Source organism: Oncorhynchus clarkii, chromosome 25 (assembly GCF_045791955.1).
Source record: "Oncorhynchus clarkii lewisi isolate Uvic-CL-2024 chromosome 25, UVic_Ocla_1.0, whole genome shotgun sequence".
Taxonomy (NCBI): Eukaryota; Metazoa; Chordata; class Actinopteri; order Salmoniformes; family Salmonidae; genus Oncorhynchus; species Oncorhynchus clarkii.
Genome location: NC_092171.1, coordinates 27,248,928 through 27,268,847, shown reverse-complemented (window position 1 = coordinate 27,268,847; position 19,920 = coordinate 27,248,928). Strand labels below are relative to the sequence as shown.

General features: G+C 44.9%; 1 protein-coding gene across 2 annotated transcripts; it reads right to left on the bottom strand.

The window, feature by feature from the left end:
• Positions 1 to 4,395: 4,395 nt before the first annotated feature.
• Positions 4,396 to 19,537, bottom strand: LOC139384099 (calmodulin-1). 2 transcript variants are annotated; one of them, XM_071128745.1, is made up of 6 exons: positions 19,380 to 19,537; positions 12,450 to 12,480; positions 8,575 to 8,718; positions 6,445 to 6,551; positions 6,106 to 6,241; positions 4,396 to 5,548 (listed from the first exon to the last, which is right to left on the bottom strand). In XM_071128745.1, the coding sequence occupies exons 1-6, from the start codon at positions 19,380 to 19,382 to the stop codon at positions 5,520 to 5,522; spliced, it is 450 nt and encodes a 149-aa protein (XP_070984846.1). In that variant the 5' UTR covers positions 19,383 to 19,537; the 3' UTR covers positions 4,396 to 5,519. The 2 variants fall into 2 exon arrangements, with proteins under 2 accessions (XP_070984846.1, XP_070984845.1); XM_071128744.1 differs by lacking the exons at positions 12,450 to 12,480; positions 19,380 to 19,537 and adding an exon at positions 8,824 to 9,000.
• Positions 19,538 to 19,920: the final 383 nt, after the last annotated feature.

Here is a 19,920-nt window from a genome sequence, read left to right as displayed (position 1 = left end):
GAAATTATCAGTTGATACATACACACAGCGGGCAACATGAAGCTTGTCTGCTAGCGAGGCGTGGGCTGCTGGCACACCACGCTACGCTGAACCTCTCTCCTCCCCTCTCTTCTTCCCACGCGCCTGTCACTGCGCTCTGTTCCCCACCACTCTACAGCACAGCTACAGTGAACACACGCACGGCAGAGAAATGCTCATCCATGGTTGTCTACAGCTTCCCTAATTGGCCAACCGTGTAGCCATCTTGAAGCTTTTGCAGCATGTTGAGGAATGATGACTGGGGTTTAGCATATTAAAACAAGTCCCATTGCACAAGCATCACTTCTGAAAAGGAGGAAGTCAAGTCGGTCTGACTCTACAACACTAGAAGCTGAAACACACCTCCCTACATCACTTTGAGGGGGTGGGGTGAGAAATCAACTGATGCTGTGGCTTTGTGAGCGGAGGGCCCTGCAGAACAGCAGATAGATATTCTCCCGCTCTCTTTCCCTCCCGTCATCCCAGCATGCGGTTGCTTGGCAACCCACGGTCGCTCTCGCTCTGTGAAAGCAGACGTTCTCGACGACCAATCGCTCAGCTTGTGAGAGAAGTTCTCATGAAACATAACCACATTGAGTAACGGTTCCCAAAAAAGACATGTTGCTATGATGATCCTAGTCTCTCTCTGCTGTAAGTGGTTCCTAGAGTGTAGGCAGCAGTGGGCGGTAGAGAGGGTTGGCCGGGAAGGGAAGCATGCTCGGCTCAGGATCGTTGGGTTGGCCGGGAAGGGAAGCATGCTCCGCTCAGGATCGTTGGGTTGGCCGGGAAGGGAAGCATGCTAAGCGCAGGATCGTTGGGTTGGCCGGGAAGGGAAGCATGCTCCACTGAGGATCGTTGGGTTGGCCGGGAAGGGAAGCATGCTCCGCTCAGGATCGTTGGGTTGGCCGGGAAGGGAAGCATGCTCCGCTCAGGATCGTTGGGTTGGCCGGGAAGGGAAGCATGCTAAGCGCAGGATCGTTGGGTTGGCCGGGAAGGGAAGCATGCTCCACTCAGGATCGTTGGGTTGGCCGGGAAGGGAAGCATGCTCCACTCAGGATCGTTGGGTTGGCCGGGAAGGGAAGCATGCTCCACTCAGGATCGTTGCTAGACTTTGAGGACAGCCATTAGTTTCAAGCTAACCTGTCACCATCTGGTATAGGATGGAGGGTGTTCACACCAATCCATTCAGCCACTTACAGTGCCTTGCGAAAGTATTCGGCCCCATTGAAGTTTGCGACCTTTTGCCACATTTCAGGCTTCAAACATAAAGATATAAAACTGTATTTTTTTGTGAAGAATCAACAACAAGTGGGACACAATCATGAAGTGGAACGACATGTATTGGATATTTCAAACATTTTTAACAAATCAAAAACTGAAAAATTGGGCGTGCAAAATTATTCGGCCCCTTTACTTTCAGTGCAGCAAACTCTCTCCAGAAGTTCAGTGAGGATCTCTGAATGATCCAATGTTGACCTAAATGACTAATGATGATAAATACAATCCACCTGTGTGTAATCAAGTCTCTGTATAAATGCACCTGCACTGTGATAGTCTCAGAGGTCCGTTAGAAGCGCAGAGAGCATCATGAAGAACAAGGAACACACCAGGCAGGTCCGAGATACTGTTGTGAAGAAGTTTAAAGCCGGATTTGGATACAAAAAGATTTCCCAAGCTTTAAACATCCCAAGGAGCACTGTGCAAGCAATAATATTGAAATGGAAGGAGTATCAGACCACTGCAAATCTACCAAGACCTGGCCGTCCCTCTAAACTTTCAGCTCATACAAGGAGTAGACTGATCAGAGATGCAGCCAAGAGGCCCATGATCACTCTGGATGAACCGCAGAGATCTACAACTGAGGTGGGAGACTCTGTCCATAGGACCATAATCAGTCGTATATTGCACAAATCTGGCCTTTATGGAAGAGTGGCAAGAAGAAAGCCATTTCTTAAAGATATCCATAAAAAGTGTCGTTTAAAGTTTGCCACAAGCCACCTGGGAGACACACCAAACATGTGGAAGAAGGTGCTCTGGTCAGATGAAACCAAAATTTAACTTTTTGGCAACAATGCAAAACGTTATGTTTGGCGTAAAAGCAACACAGCTCATCACCCTGAACACACCATCCCCACTGTCAAACATGGTGGTGGCAGCATCATGGTTTGGGCCTGCTTTTCTTCAGCAGGGACAGGGAAGATGGTTAAAATTGATGGGAAGATGGATGGAGCCAAATACAGGACCATTCTGGAAGAACCTGATGGAGTCTGCAAAAGACCTGAGACTGGGACGGAGATTTGTCTTCCAACAAGACAATGATCCAAAACATAAAGCAAAATCTACAATGGAATGGTTCAAAAATAAACATATCCAGGTGTTAGAATGGCCAAGTCAAAGTCCAGACCTGAATCCAATCGAGAATCTGTGGAAAGAACTGAAAACTGCTGTTCACAAATGCTCTCCATCCAACCTCACTGAGCTCGAGCTGTTTTGCAAGGAGGAATGGGAAAAAATGTCTCTCGATGTGCAAAACTGATAGAGACATACCCCAAGCGACTTACAGCTGTAATCGCAGCAAAAGGTGGCGCTACAAAGTATTAACTTAAGGGGGCTGAATAATTTTGCACGCCCAATTTTTCAGTTTTTGATTTGTTAAAAAAGTTTGAAATATCCAATAAATGTCGTTCCACTTCATGATTGTGTCCCACTTGTTGTTGATTCTTCACAAAAAATACAGTTTTATATCTTTATGTTTGAAGCCTGAAATGTGGCAAAAGGTCGCAAAGTTCAAGGGGGCCGAATACTTTCGCAAGGCACTGTAACTGCCTGGATAGTGATCACCTTCTGGTATAACACGATGGGCTGTATATTTTTTATCTAAAAATGAGATGAGTCATCAAATCATAGGCCTGGCAATTATCCAAATGAGGTAATTAAATATCAGTGAAGAGGTAGGGTGAGGGTGTGCATTAATCCCCAGTGGTTCAGCGTTCTAAGGCACTGCATCTCAATGCTAAAGGTTTGATCTCGGGCTGTATCACACCTGGCCATGATCAGTAGTCCCATAGGGCGGCGCACAAGTCGCCCAGCGTCGTCCGGGTTAGGGGAGGGTTTGGCCGTCATCGTGAAATAAGAATTTGTTCTTAACGGACTTGCCTAGTTAAATAACAGGTTCAATAAAAATAAATCCCTAAGAGACTAAGTAACATATACAAAAAATCTGCAGTTTAAGCTAGAGATGTTTTTTTTGTTGCATCTCAATGCTAAAGGTTTGATCTCGGGCTGTATCACACCTGGCCATGATCAGTAGTCCCATAGGGCGGCGCACAAGTCGCCCAGCGTCGTCCGGGTTAGGGGAGGGTTTGGCCGTCATCGTGAAATAAGAATTTGTTCTTAACGGACTTGCCTAGTTAAATAACAGGTTCAATAAAAATAAATCCCTAAGAGACTAAGTAACATATACAAAAAATCTGCAGTTTAAGCTAGAGATGTTTTTTTTGTTGCATCTCAATCCACCGCATCTGCCCATGTCGGCCTTCCGCATCTGCCCACGTCGGCCTTCCGCATCTGCCCACGTCGGCCTTCCGCATCTGCCCACGTCGGCCTTCCGCATCTGCCCACGTCGGCCTTCCGCATCTGCCCACGTCGGCCTTCCGCATCTGCCCACGTCGGCCTTCCGCATCTGCCCACGTCGGCCTTCCGCATCTGCCCACGTCGGCCTTCCGCATCTGCCCACGTCGGCCTTCCGCATCTGCAGTGGAAGGTGGCCGAGCGGTCCCACTGGACTCGTCTGAAGTCCGTAACGCTGATGTGTAAACTGTCTGTAGCAACCGAATCGTTTGGGCTACAAACTAATATCACCCCACTCAGTTTTGCTCTTCGACCCCCACAAGTGTCACGGGACTCACCTGAAGGTAACCCATACAAAACGAATGGAATAATGGAGGTAGGTTTGTCCCAACAAAAATAAGGGTTAAATAGGTGTCCAAAAAAAGAATTCCTGAGCTTTCTTAGATCGCCTAGATATAGGCCAGACACCTCAAAACCTTGATACATTTTTGACATTTAAGAATCTGTTATTCAATGCGTTTCTATGGGCTATATTAGTAATGGACAAATTCAATATTTTAGCTTTATATCAAAGTGGGTCCTAAAATTCCAAATTAAATAGCTAAATGATCCCTGGTATGACAATCTTAAAACAATTCCATACATGGTTTAAGACTGAGGTTAATAAGTTAAAGGACATAATCTTCAAGGAGAGACATTTGGGTTATCAAACCTGTCCTATTCTAATGTAATACAAGATCACTCAGTGTCGCAACCAACAGATGTGCATGCACAAAGCACACAAAGGAAATGGTGGGAGAGTTAAGGTTAAGTTCATGGTATTTTATTGAAAAAAAAATTATAATCAAAGACTAGCATGTACAACTTGGAATGAAGGTAAACTGAACTCAAGATGGACAGTCTAGAGAAGACTCTGGTGTTGAAGACACTATGATGCGCTGTAGGTCACTCAAAACCCACACGCAACCATCATGGAGTCGAGACACAGAAGGTAGAAACATTGACGGTACATCCGCATTCCCTTGCCAAAAAAAAACAAAGACTTCCCCTAGCAGGTAAAAAGATCTCCAGCCCACCTCCCACCCTTGAATCCTACCCAAAGTTTCACACACAACAAGGAAACAGAACTCCAAATATTCCCAACATGCCAAACATAGTTCTAAATGTATTTATTTTGTAAATGTTCATCATCTTAAAAATATTAATTTTTGTAATGAATTAAGCAAACTGCAAAAGGTCCCATTAATTCCATCTCTATGTGAGTTTAGTACAGTGGAGGCTGCTGAGGGGAGGACAGCCCATAATAATGGCTGGAATGGAGTGAATGGAATGGCATCAAAGACATGGAAACCATGCGTTTGAGCCATTTGATACCATTCCACACATCCCGGTCCAGCCATTATCACAAGCCCATCCTCCCCAATTAAGGTGCACCAACCTCGGTGGTTTAGTAGGACTCCCCATCCCCATCTCGTGAGCTCGTCTCTCAATATAGACTGCACCAAAACCCACCAACGGTACCCATGTGGAATCAGAGTGAGCCCATTGGCCAGACTGCGGCACCAGTCTCAAGCTGCATGCATGAAGAACAGAAACAGAAAAATATAGAAAATGGTCAGCCCAAACATTACCACTAGCAACTGGAACCAATAGGCAGTTCACCAAGTGCTTTCTTTAGTTGTTGACATTTTGTTTACAGGTATTATTTTATCTTATTACTGATGTCTAAACTCATCTTTGGGGACAGGACCACTAACCAGTACATGCAGATCATTTATTTTTGCTTAATTTATGTGGACAGATTTGTATTTTTTTCAACATTCAGTTATGTTTTCTATACAGAAACAGTATGATTTTTGCAAGAGGTAAGTAAAACATGTGACTGATTTTTTTTTGTCTTCTAAGGAGGCCAGGAGAAGGGTAGGAGAACTTCATTTTGCTGTCATCATTTGTACAAATTCTGTGGACAAAAGAGCAAAGCAAAAACAAAATAGACATGAGAACAAACAGAAACCAACCAACCACTGATCAAACCAGCAATTACACTTCACAGATCCAGACATAATTAAATAAAACATGTCCGTCACAGACAAATCAAGACATACAGATCATAAAACAAATTAAACTGTTATCGGTCATCGTCATAGGAGACTGTTTACATAAGTCCAATATCCCATTACAGAGAGATGGACCAATTATATAAGAAATAACAGGGGGAATCGGGCAGTACAAAGTGATGAGAGAAGAGGGGGATGAGAGTGGTAGAGAGTGAAGAGGGGGATCGGGCAGTACAAAGTGATGAGAGAAGAGGGGGATTGGAGCTGTAGAGAAGGGATGCGGGGAGCAGTAGAAACAAAAGACTGGCTCTACTGTACAGTAGCATGGTGAAGATGACTGAGTGGGCGACAGCTGTCCCGAATCAAGGCCCCCCATAGGGACACTGCTGAGAACTACTGTACACTCCCTCACAGCAGAACAAGATCGGGAGAGAGAAAAGTTCCATTGTCCTCTTCTTACCTTCATAGTTGACCTGTCCGTCTCCGTCGATGTCGGCTTCTCTGATCATCTCATCGACCTCCTCGTCTGTTAACTTCTCTCCCAGGTTTGTCATGACATGACGGAGCTCTGCTGCACTAATGTAACCATTCCCATCCTGCAGGGGAGACGATGTGAGGAGTGTGTGACCTCACAGTAAACACACCTGCCTTTTACAAAGGGACTTTAACATACCAATGTAATTTATGTATGCAGTAAGAGCAACCATACAGGATATCACTGACCATTTACTGCTTGACAAACAAAGGAAATGTATACATGAGGTGAATAAATAAAATCAGTCACACAAACAATCCTTACCTTGTCGAATACCCGGAACGCCTCGCGAATCTCCTCCTCGCTGTCTGTGTCCTTCATTTTCCTGGCCATCATTGTAAGGAACTCTGGGAAGTCAATGGTTCCATTGCCTGGGAGATGGAGAGAGGGAGAGAGAGGGTTTGGCTTGCTTTTTGTAGACCGTTGGAAAGGGGGAGTCCAGTAGAAGTGGATAGGCAGAATTGATAGTTACTTATCTGGGATTAAAACCCCAGTTGCAACAGGCCATGCGTTGTCTAGAGTGGGCTGTGTACGGTAGACCACGACAACAGTGTAATAGGAGGTACAGTCGAGGGATTTATCTAGATAAAAAAAAGGGGGCTTAGGAAGGGTTTTTTATTGATCAAAAAGGGGCTTAGATGGTGGGTGTGGCAGGGGGCATGCCAATGGGCGCAGTCAGCGCGGCCAAATTTGAGAGAACATTTGAGGCCCCCCACCTTGGTAGTGTAGAGACATTTAGCCATGTTTAACCAAATTTCCTGCAATTCTATGCATTTTGCCATGATTAATGCGGTGTTATTTTGCTCAAACAAAAATCAATACTTTAAATTATTTGTTTTTGACATTTTTCAAATTCTCACTGATTCTAGATTTTATTTAAGTGATTTACTTCTCAAAGGTTATATTATAAAAAACTATAATTCCATTATCTTTTCTACATACTTTATATCTGGTTTTGTTTATACATTGTTTCAACTTAAGCGCCCCCCCCAAATTTTTTTTTTAGGCCCAAGTATTTACATGGCTGAAAAACAGCTGAGGGCTGTTGGGATTTAAGTGTGTGATCATGTGTGATTCCTGGGGAAGAGTGTTCTCCTGAGCACACAGCTGTCCCCTCCCCTGGTGGAACATGGCTGACATACAGTTCCCCAGTGAATCAATGCACGTCTGTTCTCCACTCTGCATGTCCCTAGTGTGTGTGTGTGTGTGTGTGTGTGTGTGACTATTACATTACTTATATAGGGCCGTATAATGCACAGACTGGCTGTTTCACCTTCCTCAGCGTGTGAATAACTGGACTGCTACTGTTGTTTGTGTGTAGGCAGGGTCTACCACAGCTGATGTGAACCATTTCCCTGGGCCGTGTGGCCTCAGAATGTACAGCCCAGCAGAGCGGATTATGTCATGGATTTCACTAGGCCATTATTACCTACTGCGGTTATTTAACTGGCTTTGTTGCAGCCAGTCGCTCGGTCTGCCTGACCTAGATAGTGACAGACAGTCAGATAGAAGACATGGTGTTCAATGACAACACCTCCAGTCCAAGCACTAACACAAGTTAGGACGTGGATGAACGCATCAAGAACTCTATCAATAACTGGTCAATAAGAATCACTACTCATCACCATCAGATTGACTTCCAGAAGGGAGATTAGTATAGAGAGCAATAGTAATGGTGACTTTTTGTATGCACCAACTCCAGCATGTTTCATTGGATAAAACCTATGGGAAAGTTTAGTTTTTGGATACACTGCGAAAATAAAGTGTGTTAAAATCACAGGCTTAGGAGAGCTTATAAAATTTGATCAATGAGATAATCTTCATCAGCTAACATAACTTAGTGAATTATGAAAGATTTATGTAATCAAAAAAAAGTACATAAAAAGGTCTCATAATTCATAAAAGGTCATGTTGACTGATATTGTCTCAGAACAAAACAAATAAGATCTAAGCCTGTGTTTACCTCAGACCTTATTTTCAGCGTTTATCCCAAAACCCTATTCTTTCACCATAGGAATGGCTGAACGAACCAGAGGTTACGGTTTTATTTAGGACTACATGCTGGTTAATTCTATAGTGACTGAACCGACACACACACAGCCCAAGGAAATAGAGTAGTACTTCTGCTACTCATTCTCAGCTTCTCCAGAAATCCCAGTTGGAGGATTCTCACCCAATTCCAGGAATCCACCACCTAGGATTTCTGGAAAACCTGGAACTTTACAACCCTAGTTGGACACACTCCAGGGTGAAGTTTCCCCATAGCTACAGACTTAAGATCAGCTTCCCCTCCCCCAATCCTAACCATTACAGGTGAAAATTATAAATTGAACCAAGATCAGCATCTGGGGCAACTTCACCCTACACTGTTGGACCCCAGCAGGCGGAACTCACCATCAGCATCGACCTCGTTGATCATGTCCTGCAGCTCAGCCTCTGTGGGGTTCTGTCCCAGCGACCTCATCACAGTGCCCAGCTCTTTGGTTGTGATGGTGCCATCGCCGTCCTTATCGAACAAGGAGAATGCCTCCTTGAACTCTGCAGAAAAGAAGATGTGTCCAAAATAAATACAAGGAAAAATATCACATCTGAGCTACAGTAAAAACTTGATTAGACAATTAGTCACCGACCCGTAGCACTCACGTCTGTAGCCATTGAAGAGCTTTGAAAGGCTGGTCATTGCTCACATCAACATCATTATCCCAGAAACCCTAGACACACTCCAATTTGCATACCGCCCCAACAGATCCACAGATGATGCAATCTCTATTGCACTCCACACTGCCCTTTCCCACCTGGACAAAAGGAACACCTACGTGAGAATGCTATTCATTGACAACATCTCAGCGTTCAACACCATAGTGCCCTCAAAGCACATCACTAAGCTAAGGACCCTGGGACTAAACACCTCGCTCTGCAACTGGATCCTGGACTTCCTGTCGGGCCACCCCCCGGTGGTAAGGGTAGGTAACACATCTGCCACCCTGATCCTCAACACGAGGATCCCTCAGGGGTGCGTGCTTAGTCCCCTCCTCTACTCCCTGTTCACTCATGACTGCACAGCCAGGCACGACTGCAACACCATCATTAAGTTTGCCGATGACACAACAGTGGTAGGCCTGATCACCGACGAGACAGCTTATAGGGAGGAGGTCAGAGACCTGGCCGTGTGGTGCCAGGACAACAACCTCTCCCTCGACATGATCAAGACAAAGGAGATGATTGTGGACTACAGGAAAAGGAGGACTGAGCACACCCCATTCTCATCGACAGAGCTGTAGTAGAGCAAGCTGAGAGCTTCAAGTTCCTTGGTGTCCACATCACCAACAAACTATCATGGTCCAAACACACCAAAACAGTCGTGAATAGGGCACGACAAAGCCTATTCCCCTTCAGGAGACTGAAAAGACTTGTCATTAGTCTCCAGATCCTCAAAAGGTTCTACAGCTGCACCATCGAGAGCATCCTAACTGGTTGCACCACTGCCTGGTATGGCAACTGCTCAGCCTCCCTACAGAGGGTAGTGGGTACGGCCCAGTACATCACTGGGGCCAAGCTTCCTGCCATACAGGACCTCTATACCATGCGGTGTCAGAGGAAGGCCCTAAAAATTGTCAAAGACTCCAGCCACCCTAGTTCTCTCTGCTACCGCACAGCAAGTGGTATCAGAGCACCAAGTCTAGGTCCAAAAGACTTCTTAACAGCCATAAGCCAACTAATCAAATGGCTACCCAGACTATTTGCATTGCCTGTCCCCCTCTTTTATGCTGCTGCTACTCTGTTTATTATCTATGCAGTCACTTTAATGCTACCTACATGTACATATCTCAATTACCTTGACTAAACAGTGCCCCTGTACCTCCTGAATATAGCCTCGCTATTGTTATTTTACTGCTGCTCTTTAATCATGTTACTTTACACTTATTTTTCTTAAAACTGCATTGTTGGTTAAGGGCTTGTAAGAAAGCATACCTGTTGTATTTTGGCGCATGTGACCAATACATTTTGATTAGACTTATCTTATCTAACCTCTTTGAAAAAAAGGGTTCTTTGAGGTTGTACAGTGCATTCGGAAAGTATTCAGACCACTTCCCCTTCTGCACATTTTGTTAGGTTACAGCCAGATTCTAAAATGGATGAAATTGTTTTATTCCATCAATCTACACACAATACCCCATAATGACAAAGCAAAATCAGGATTTTAGACATTTTTTCAAAATTTGACAAACTGAGCTCTTCAGTAAGGCCATTCTAATGCCAATGTTTTTTCTATGGACATTGCATGGCTGTGAAATCAATTGTCTACACCTGTCGGCAACAGGTGTGGCTGAAATTGCCAAATCCACTAATTTGAAGGGGTGTCCACATTCTAGACAATTCTGTGCTTTCAACTTCATGGCAACAGTATAGGGAAGGCCCTTTCTCATTTCAGCAAGACAATGCCCCCATGCACAAAGCGAGGTCCATACAGAGATGGTTTGTCAAGATCAGTGTGAAAGAACTTGAGTGGCCTGCACAGAGCCTTGACCTCAACCCCAAACACCTTTGGGATGAATTGGAACGCTGACTGCGAGCCAGGCCTTGTGGATGAATGGAAGCAAGTCCCCAACATCTACTGGAATGCCTTCCTAAAAGAGTGGAGGCTGTTATAGCAGCAAGGGGGGGGGGGCAACTCCATATCAATGCCTATGATATTGGAATGACATTTTTGATGAGGTGTCCACATACTTTCGGTCATGTAGTGTAGCTTACAAATAAGCACATTATTTTTTACATTTATTAAAAAGTTAAGCAAAGTTGATGATTTCATTCAAATATATGAAGCTAAAGTCACAAGCTATAGCTAGATAACTAAAAGTTATTAGAATTTGAGCACCGTATGTAAGCTAGCCATCTAGCCAGACAGGAAAAAGCTAGGCTACTTGTATTAGCCACTTTACAAGCTAGCTAGCCAAAGCTTACAAGTAAACATTATGGAATATGCCAAATAGAGCTACAGACCTAGCCTGACATTGGCAATTAGCTAAATGTTACTTTATTTCAGTATGGAGTCAAATGAGGGGACTATGTTTCATGAAGCCATTTGAGGACTGCTGCTGACCCTTGATGAAAGCAGGTGGTGGGCTGACTGAGAAGAGGTATGCATCTAAATGATTTATAATAAGTCTTGGTGATTCAATAGCCTAGTTAATCATGACATAACACACCATGTTTTGCTCTTCTGCTGCTGCTGCTGACAACTGCATGTCAATTGTTCTTCTAATCTACACCAGAAAAAATGATATGTCTGCAGAGCATTTTGTCTCAATTTTGGTAGATTAACTCATGTTTTGCTACTTTTTTCTTCTTCCCAGCACATATTGTGCTGTTCAATAAAGGAGTCAGCTAGAGTTGGTACCAAGACTGACGTGGGCAATCGTTCAAACGAAGAGACGCCTCCCTGGCTACCAGTGCATATTTCCAAAGTATGTTTGAATATAATAACAAAATCTCAATGATGCTGGTCTTTTGTCCATTATTAAATGGTTTATTATATTCTTAGCTAAAATTAATACTATTTATAAGTAGTAGCCATAATTCATAAATTTCACCATACAGGGTTCTGTATTCCAATTTTGGTTCAGTCAAGAAGAACCCGTCGGGTTCCATGTATATACACTTTTAGGGGTTCCATAGATGAAAGAAACAGAACCCTTTTTGGTTCTATAAGGAAATGTTTTTTTTTTCTAAGAGTGTAGGCTACTTAATTAAGTTAAGGTTTCACCCAGTAATCACACCTAAGCTTGACCTCCTGGGCTATGGAAAGACTTGAAAAGATTACATTTGTTAATTGTAAAGGTGAGCGGATAAAAGTCTTGTCAACAACAGGTATGTCTGCTAGGTCTCCGTCTGCCATTGGTGAGGTATCTGCCCATTATTAGGGCCGTATAAAATCTGCGTTGAGAACGCGGCTGGAATCACGAAATCCAGACATTAAAACGCAATTCAACAATGTATTCAACTTGGTAGGAAATTAACTAAATGTATTGAACTTATTACCATACGACATGAACAAAATGCATAAGTGATTTGTATATTCCTTCAACCTTTTGAAGAGGCAACAGCACAGGAATGTCCCTCTGTGTGTGCGTGTTGGTCTACCACTTTGTGTAGCCGTTAGTGATGATGCTAATGTCATGTTTTCATCAGTGGTCAGGAGCTAGCAGACATGCCTCACTCACATTAAATATTCATTCACAGCTCAAATGTGTGTGTGCTGAACTGCTTACCGGCAATCTGCTCCTCTGTTAGTTGGTCAGCCTGAGGACAGAGAGGGAAAAACAAAGATCAATGGCATTGTATTTTGGCTAACGACTCTGAACACAAGCAGCACTACAGCAAACTGCCCAATTTCTTCCCTTTCCATCCTAGCCCACCTCTGAGCAGCAGATATTAGCCAGTGATCTCTGAGCAAGAGATCAGATGTTATGTAGCCAAGGTAACGATCCAGCTAAGGCAGAGCAGAGAATACAGTAGTAAACTGGTGGAGAAGACACCCTGTCTGTCTGTCTGTCTGTGCTGTTAAGTTACAATGCACAGCAATGCCACGGAGGAGAGGCCAGGCCAATCATTGCACAACAGTTTAACATGCATGTTGATTGGTTCCTCTGCCGCTCTGCTCATCCCTAGAAAACGACCAAGGAGGTCCATGGACAATACTTTATGCCGATAATAAATAATAACATTTTTACAATAACTTTTTCCAGAGACAACCATTTATGCAATAACAAATAAATTATAAAACTATACAATGCATTTGACTTTATTTTTAATTGTCATCTATTTAAAAATGGTCAATCTCTTGATAAACTGAGTAAATCAAGATAGGTCAGGTGAATTCATATTCAATGGGAGTGTATGCATGCATGGAGTTATTGAGCTTGTTTTGGCTGATTCCAGTGGTCTTTGGGGCTACACATGACAAACAATCTGATTCCTTTTCATTTGGGTCCATGTTAGGCCTACTGAACATTATACCCTGATGAAGACAGCTTGTCGGTCGAAACGTTGGTAAAATTATTGCTTCTGAGCTCTTAGAGTGTGCGACTCTCCTTTTCTTTTTCAAGTGTTCTACTCCGCTAGCCAGCACCTCGCATAAACAGGTGTTCTACTCCGCTAGCCAGCACCTCGCATAAACAGGTGTTCTACTCCGCTAGCCAGCACCTCGCATAAACAGGTGTTCTACTCCGCTAGCCAGCACCTCGCATAAACAGGTGTTCTACTCCGCTAGCCAGCACCTCGCATAAACAGGTGTTCTACTCCGCTAGCCAGCACCTCGCATAAACAGGTGTTCTACTCCGCTAGCCAGCACCTCGCATAAACAGGTGTTCTACTCCGCTAGCCAGCACCTCGCATAAACAGGTGTTCTACTCCGCTAGCCAGCACCTCGCATAAACAGGTGTTCTACTCCGCTAGCCAGCACCTCGCATAAACAGGTGTTCTACTCCGCTAGCCAGCACCTCGCATAAACAGGTGTTCTACTCCGCTAGCCAGCACCTCGCATAAACAGGTGTTCTACTCCGCTAGCCAGCACCTCGCATAAACAGGTGTTCTACTCCGCTAGCCAGCACCTCGCATAAACAGGTGTTTCTACTCCGCTAGCCAGCACCTCGCATAAACAGGTGTGATTTGTTTCGCCTCCAGATAGGCCTACTTGCAGGAGTTCTATGAGAAAACAGTGCGCTCGCTCTATAATGGAGAAATCGTCCGTGCCGATATTATCGGTTGTTCTCTATGAGTCATCACACAGTGGATCTCATATTTACATTTCAGCAACACGGCTCATCTGCTGACGAGATATGAATACAATGATCACATTGGGATGAAACGCCTCCCTCTACGGAGGTATGCAGGACACATTTCCCACTTTAAATTTAATATATGCCTACAGTAAACACACACAATGCATGAGGACAGTAAAGACACTGGTAGTCACATTTAGAGAACACTTCACACCCAACCAGCCATGTTCCCCACAAAATCTGCTCTCACTCTACACGTCTACTAAAGAGAACTGTCCAAAATTAGAGCCTGTTCTACTATCTCCGTTCAGCAGCTACCCCATCAGATCAGTCATACAGTAACCGGAGCACACCACAGCAGCTACCCCATCAGATCAGTCACACAGTAACCGGAGCACACCACAGCAGCTACCCCATCAGATCAGTCACACAGTAACCGGAGCACACCACAGCAGCTACCCCATCAGATCAGTCATACAGTAACCGGAGCACACCACAGCAGCTACCCCATCAGATCAGTCATACAGTAACCGGAGCACACCACAGCAGCTACCCCATCAGATCAGTCACACAGTAACCGGAGCACACCACAGCAGCTACCCCATCAGATCACTCACACAGTAACCGGAGCACACCACAGCAGCTACCCCATCAGATCAGTCATACAGTAACCGGAGCACACCACAGCAGCTACCCCATCAGATCAGTCATACAGTAACCGGAGCACACCACAGCAGCTACCCCATCAGATCAGTCACACAGTAACCGGAGCACACCACAGCAGCTACCCCATCAGATCACTCACACAGTAACCGGAGCACACCACAGCAGCTACCCCATCAGATCAGTCATACAGTAACCGGAGCACACCACAGCAGCTACCCCATCAGATCAGTCATACAGTAACCGGAGCACACCACAGCAGCTACCCCATCAGATCACTTATACAGTAACCGGAGCACACCACAGAAGCTACCCCATCAGATCACTCATACAGTATTCAACCAATTTCAGCTTCCCCATCACTCAGAAGGCATAGCAGAGTGTTGGGACCTGAAAATCGTCAAAATGCAGGTCGGTCAGGTCGGCTACCAGCCTCTTTGCCTTAGGCTGTTCCTGCCAGGTATCTGCTATCCTCGTTTCTGGCTTGCAGTCCAGAAGTAGAGTACCCTTCTTGGGCTTCCCATTGGACCCCCCGGCCTTGGAGGGGACGACATCCATGGCCTCTCGCACCATCACCAGCCCCTCGGCCAGGCACTCCGCACGTTTGGTGTTTATGTTGCCCTGGCGCCTGATGTCCCCCAGCTCGGTCTTGGTGATCTGCAAGCCATTCTTCATGTCCTGTACCTCTTTGACCACGCTATCGATGCGACTATTGGTAGAGTCCACCAGCATCTGCAGGAAGGACTTGTAGTTCCTCTCCTGCTGCTCAATCAACTCTTTATAGAAGAACTGCTGCTGGTCTAGAAGCTCATATAACATGGACAGAGAAACCAGATCATCGTCCTGGTAGCAGGGTGCCTTCTTGGGCAACATGGTTCTCCTCGGGCTCCTCAGCCTGCCTGTCTGGATGACTGGAGCTGTGCAGGTCAGGTCTCTGGCTGCTAGCCGTGGGGAGCTGTGTCAAGTCTCGGGAGTGGGGCTCAGCTGGCCGAACTACGCACCAGACAGAGAGGAGGACTAGACTGATAAAGAAGCAGGGTTTACCTGACCTGAAGCCTGAGGTACTGTGGCAGTGATGGAGTGATGTGACTGACTGGCTACCTCCCCTGTACTGTAGCGACAGCCTAACATTGGGGCTGCTGTCTGTATTGGATATCTTTGGGAATCCTAACTTACACATGGGGCGTTTCAACAGAAGCACTGGGGTTAATGTATCGTGTTTTGCTTTTCGCCACCCCGCCGACCACAATCCGGACTGTCAGCTCGGTGATACAGTTACAAAAACCAACGAGGGGGTCTGAAGGATAATTTCCGTGATTAGGGCCTGGTCACATGATGCTTAGGGTCCCCTGCCAGGCTAGCTGGACAGACGACAGCATCCAGGGTCAGAGAGGCTAGATGCTTAAGTTGACGGCTGTCTGCCACACAAGATGAACCCATCCGCTGCATCCCCTTTGTTGTTGAAGAAAATCCTAGTGGAAACACCGTACCTCACTGTGATACATAGGCTTTAATTTAGGGCTAGACTATACAATGGCTTTGTTTTTCTCTGAACCATCCTTAGGCCCTTAGCCTCTTTCTCTCTCCCTGAACCTGTAGGCCTTCTTCACTTTTGGCATTATCGATTTGTCTTTGCTTGCATGTTTGTCTCTCTGGTGTTACCTACACCCCTCTCTGTTTGTACACTCTTTCCCGGTCCTGTACTGTCCTTTTTTCTTGTCCGTGGCTCCCTCTGTCTCTCTCCCTCTGTTGGGTTCCTTGAGCATTGGCAGCAGCAGCATTCTCTGGCAGTGTGCCCGGAAGGGAGGTCCTCCTCCTGCTCCTCACCCTACTGGATCCTCAGGGCCAGCCCACTGTAACCCCAGCCTATAGCATGAAACACGGCTGAACCCCAGCCAGGACCTCCCCCTCTCTGGCCCCTCGGGCAGGGAACGAGACCCCAACACACACCCCCAACACACATGGCTGCCAGAAATCTGGCCTGGATTTGCAAGAAATGCACAACCTAGGTATGAGAGAGCACTGCTTGCTGCCATAGCTGCAGCTATCCCATCCTGGCCCAGAGACCTAAAAACACCATAGCTGCAGCTATCTTATCCTGGCCCAGAGACCTAAAAACACCATAGCTCCTGATATACTATCCTGGCCCAGAGACCTAAAAACACCATAGCTCCTGATATACTATCCTGGCCCAGAGACCTAAAAACACCATAGCTCCTGATATACTATCCTGGCCCAGAGACCTAAAAACACCATAGCTCCTGATATACTATCCTGGCCCAGAGACCTAAAAACACCATAGCTCCTGATATACTATCCTGGCCCAGAGACCTAAAAACACCATAGCTCCTGATATACTATCCTGGCCCAGAGACCTAAAAACACCATAGCTGCTGATATACTATCCTGGCCCAGAGACCTAAAAACACCATAGCTGCTACAGCATGGCATAGCCACTTTCACATCCCATTGACATGACAAGTGGTCCCTGAGGGCCATGTGGTGGTGGTAGTGTAGTGACACACAGAAGATTGGGAGTGAGGGCTTCCTGTCACTGCTATGTCCCATCTGTGTCTGTCTGCCCACATGACTGGAGCTCCACTTTTATTTAAGTTTATTAGAACAGGGACAATGTACAACATCTCAGAAATGAGAAGTGATGCTTTGCACCAGACTCCAACATAGAGCTACAGCAGAGGGATGGAGTTAATCAGACACTACCCCTACATATGAGCATGTAACATCATGTGCAGTGATAGTGCCTAGTCATCGTCTATAGATTCATAGCCTCCACCCAACCTTGCTCATAAATCTCTTGCAGCAATATTCAGCACATCGACATCAATTGGTTATGCTGCTTATTGTTGAATTTGTAACTTATTGTTACAGAATGGTAGCCCTAGACAGAAGAGCACCCCCCCTGGCACTGCCAAGGCTGTCAGGCACCCTGCATTTAGGTTGTGGCCATTCCATGCCAGTAAAGCGAGAATAACAAGAATCCAATCAGACAGTGCAATGGCCTTTTCTACATGGAGTCACCACACTAACTCTGATAGAGCAGATCAGCTCAATACACTGGGGCTGTCTTCTAGTACGTTCATTTCCTTGTTAGGGCACACAGCAGGATCCTGTGGCGTGACCAATACATTTGATTTACAGCGGGGCAGGGTCAATGTCCCCACAACTACAGCAGAGAGCAGAGGACCCACCCATCTACTGAGGCATTACTACAGACGAGAGCAGGGGAGTGGAGTCGACACAACCTTTTAGTACACGCCTTCACAGCACAGCTACACACATCTAAAAAGATTCCTTCTTATGATTGTCCACCACAACCAATCAAACATTAGAGCGAGGGCCGAAACAGTGGACACACGGATTCAGAGACTACAATCCATAGCTTTGTAATCCCCACATTGGTGGAGACAGTACGTCCATGCTTTTGGAGAAACAATGTGTGCATTGAGCACAAGAACATTACTTACTTTGAGAATCATGTTTTAACGCTGTTCTCCCGCTGCTATACAACCCAATCCCTCCCATGGAGACAGGCGATAGAAAAGTATGTTGGAGGTTGAACCTCCAGTGACAATGGTAATTACTAACTGAAAAACAACATGATATATGGAACAATGTAGATCTGTGTATAAAAAGTGGTAAGACCAAGGCATAAATCAAACATGCACGGTCATGTCAGAGATAGGGCAGCTAGTTATTCCAAGAGTACCATATCACTTTCGACCTGACAAATAGTATACAAGAATGTCAGATTACATTTTTTATCAAATTGAAGCCATTGGTGTTTAGAAATCGTATAACAACAAGTCTATCAATTATTTGTAATTACCATAGAAAAAAGTGACTGACAGCATGTATCAAACTCCGTTAATATTGCAAAGACGTAGACTTTAATTCCATAGATGGAGTTTCCCCCTAATGTCTCCTGAGGCAGAAAGATGAAACTATGCATTCTACATCATACAACAGTAATATAACCTGAAAAACACTGATCATAGTAAAAATGATACACGATCTGGTGAACTGCTGGTTCACAGTGGCCTAATACAAACGCAATATCTTGTCAAATTCCTAGAACATTGTATATCATTCTGAATTACAGTGATTTTATGGGGGCGGGTGTACGATAGGTTCAGCGGTAGATCGTATGCACTGCTCCCTCGAACCGCATCAACAGATATTTGTTCGCTGCATTGAGAGGTCCGCTTGTGCATGTGGAAAATATAAAAATCTCAATGGTTGTTCAGCTTTATATCGATCATAATTGGATAGCCCACATTCTATTTTACACATATTATGTTACAGAATCTTAACACGTTCCATTACCGGATCAGCACACGGGTTTTGTTAAACATTAAAACCGTAAAATGCTACTGTTTCACGGGCGCATGGAGTCAGGTCTGGCTCGCTGACATGAAGTAATTGCCTCGATCATCATCAGACAAAAATATACTTTTGAGTTATCATCATTTGTCTTAAATATCGCTCCATCAAAAACACAATCAGCAATGCATAGGAATTGTAGGAAGGATCCTATAATCAATAAATGTAACACCCAAAAATTTGACAAGCTAGCGTCGACGCACGATCACTCCGACCGTCACTCAACGGTTCACGCGAATCTTCCTCTGCAGGAAAAGCATGCATTCATGCAACGAGGAAACCTTACCATTGCTTGCTTAAATTATATTGAATTAAAAATAATATTTCCAACGCAGCACATGATATAATACTCACCATGTCTGTCGGCGCTGAATGTGTTAGTTTTCTAAAACTAGACTACGAGATTGACCAGTTCCCGGGACCTCTACTGATGGGTTGAAGGTGTGTATCTCTCGCGATCTCTGTCTATATAGCTTGGTGTATTCCTCCGCCTCTGAAAACCCTCCTCACTCACTTCCGCATTTTCCCACTGCAGGACAGGCAGCATGTATCCCTCCCTCCTTCCCTTCTCAGAAAACTTACCTGACAGAGTTGTTATTTGTATATATTTTTTTTAAACCTTTATTTAACTACGCAAGTCAGTTAAGAACACATTCTTATTAACAATGACGGCCTACCAAAAGGCAAAAGGCTTCCTGCGGGGAAGGGGGTTGGGATTTAAAAAAATTAAAAATCTATTAAGTAGAAAAATAGGACAAAACACACATCAAGACAAGAGAAACAACACAACACGACACAAAGAGAGACCTAAGACAACAACATAGCATGACACATGACAACACAGCATGAAAGCAACACAATATGACAACAACATGGTAGCAACACAAAACAAGGT

Coding starts and splice junctions, on each gene's coding strand:
- LOC139384099 (XM_071128744.1), bottom strand. CDS start 8,860: ATGACCAGCCTTTCAAAGCTCTTCAATGGCTACAGAC. Junction 6,242..6,444: donor CGTTCCGGGTATTCGACAAG/GTAAGGATTGTT, acceptor TCTCCCCTGCAG/GATGGGAATGGTTACATTAG. Junction 5,549..6,105: donor CGGACAGGTCAACTATGAAG/GTAAGAAGAGGA, acceptor TTTTGTCCACAG/AATTTGTACAAATGATGACA.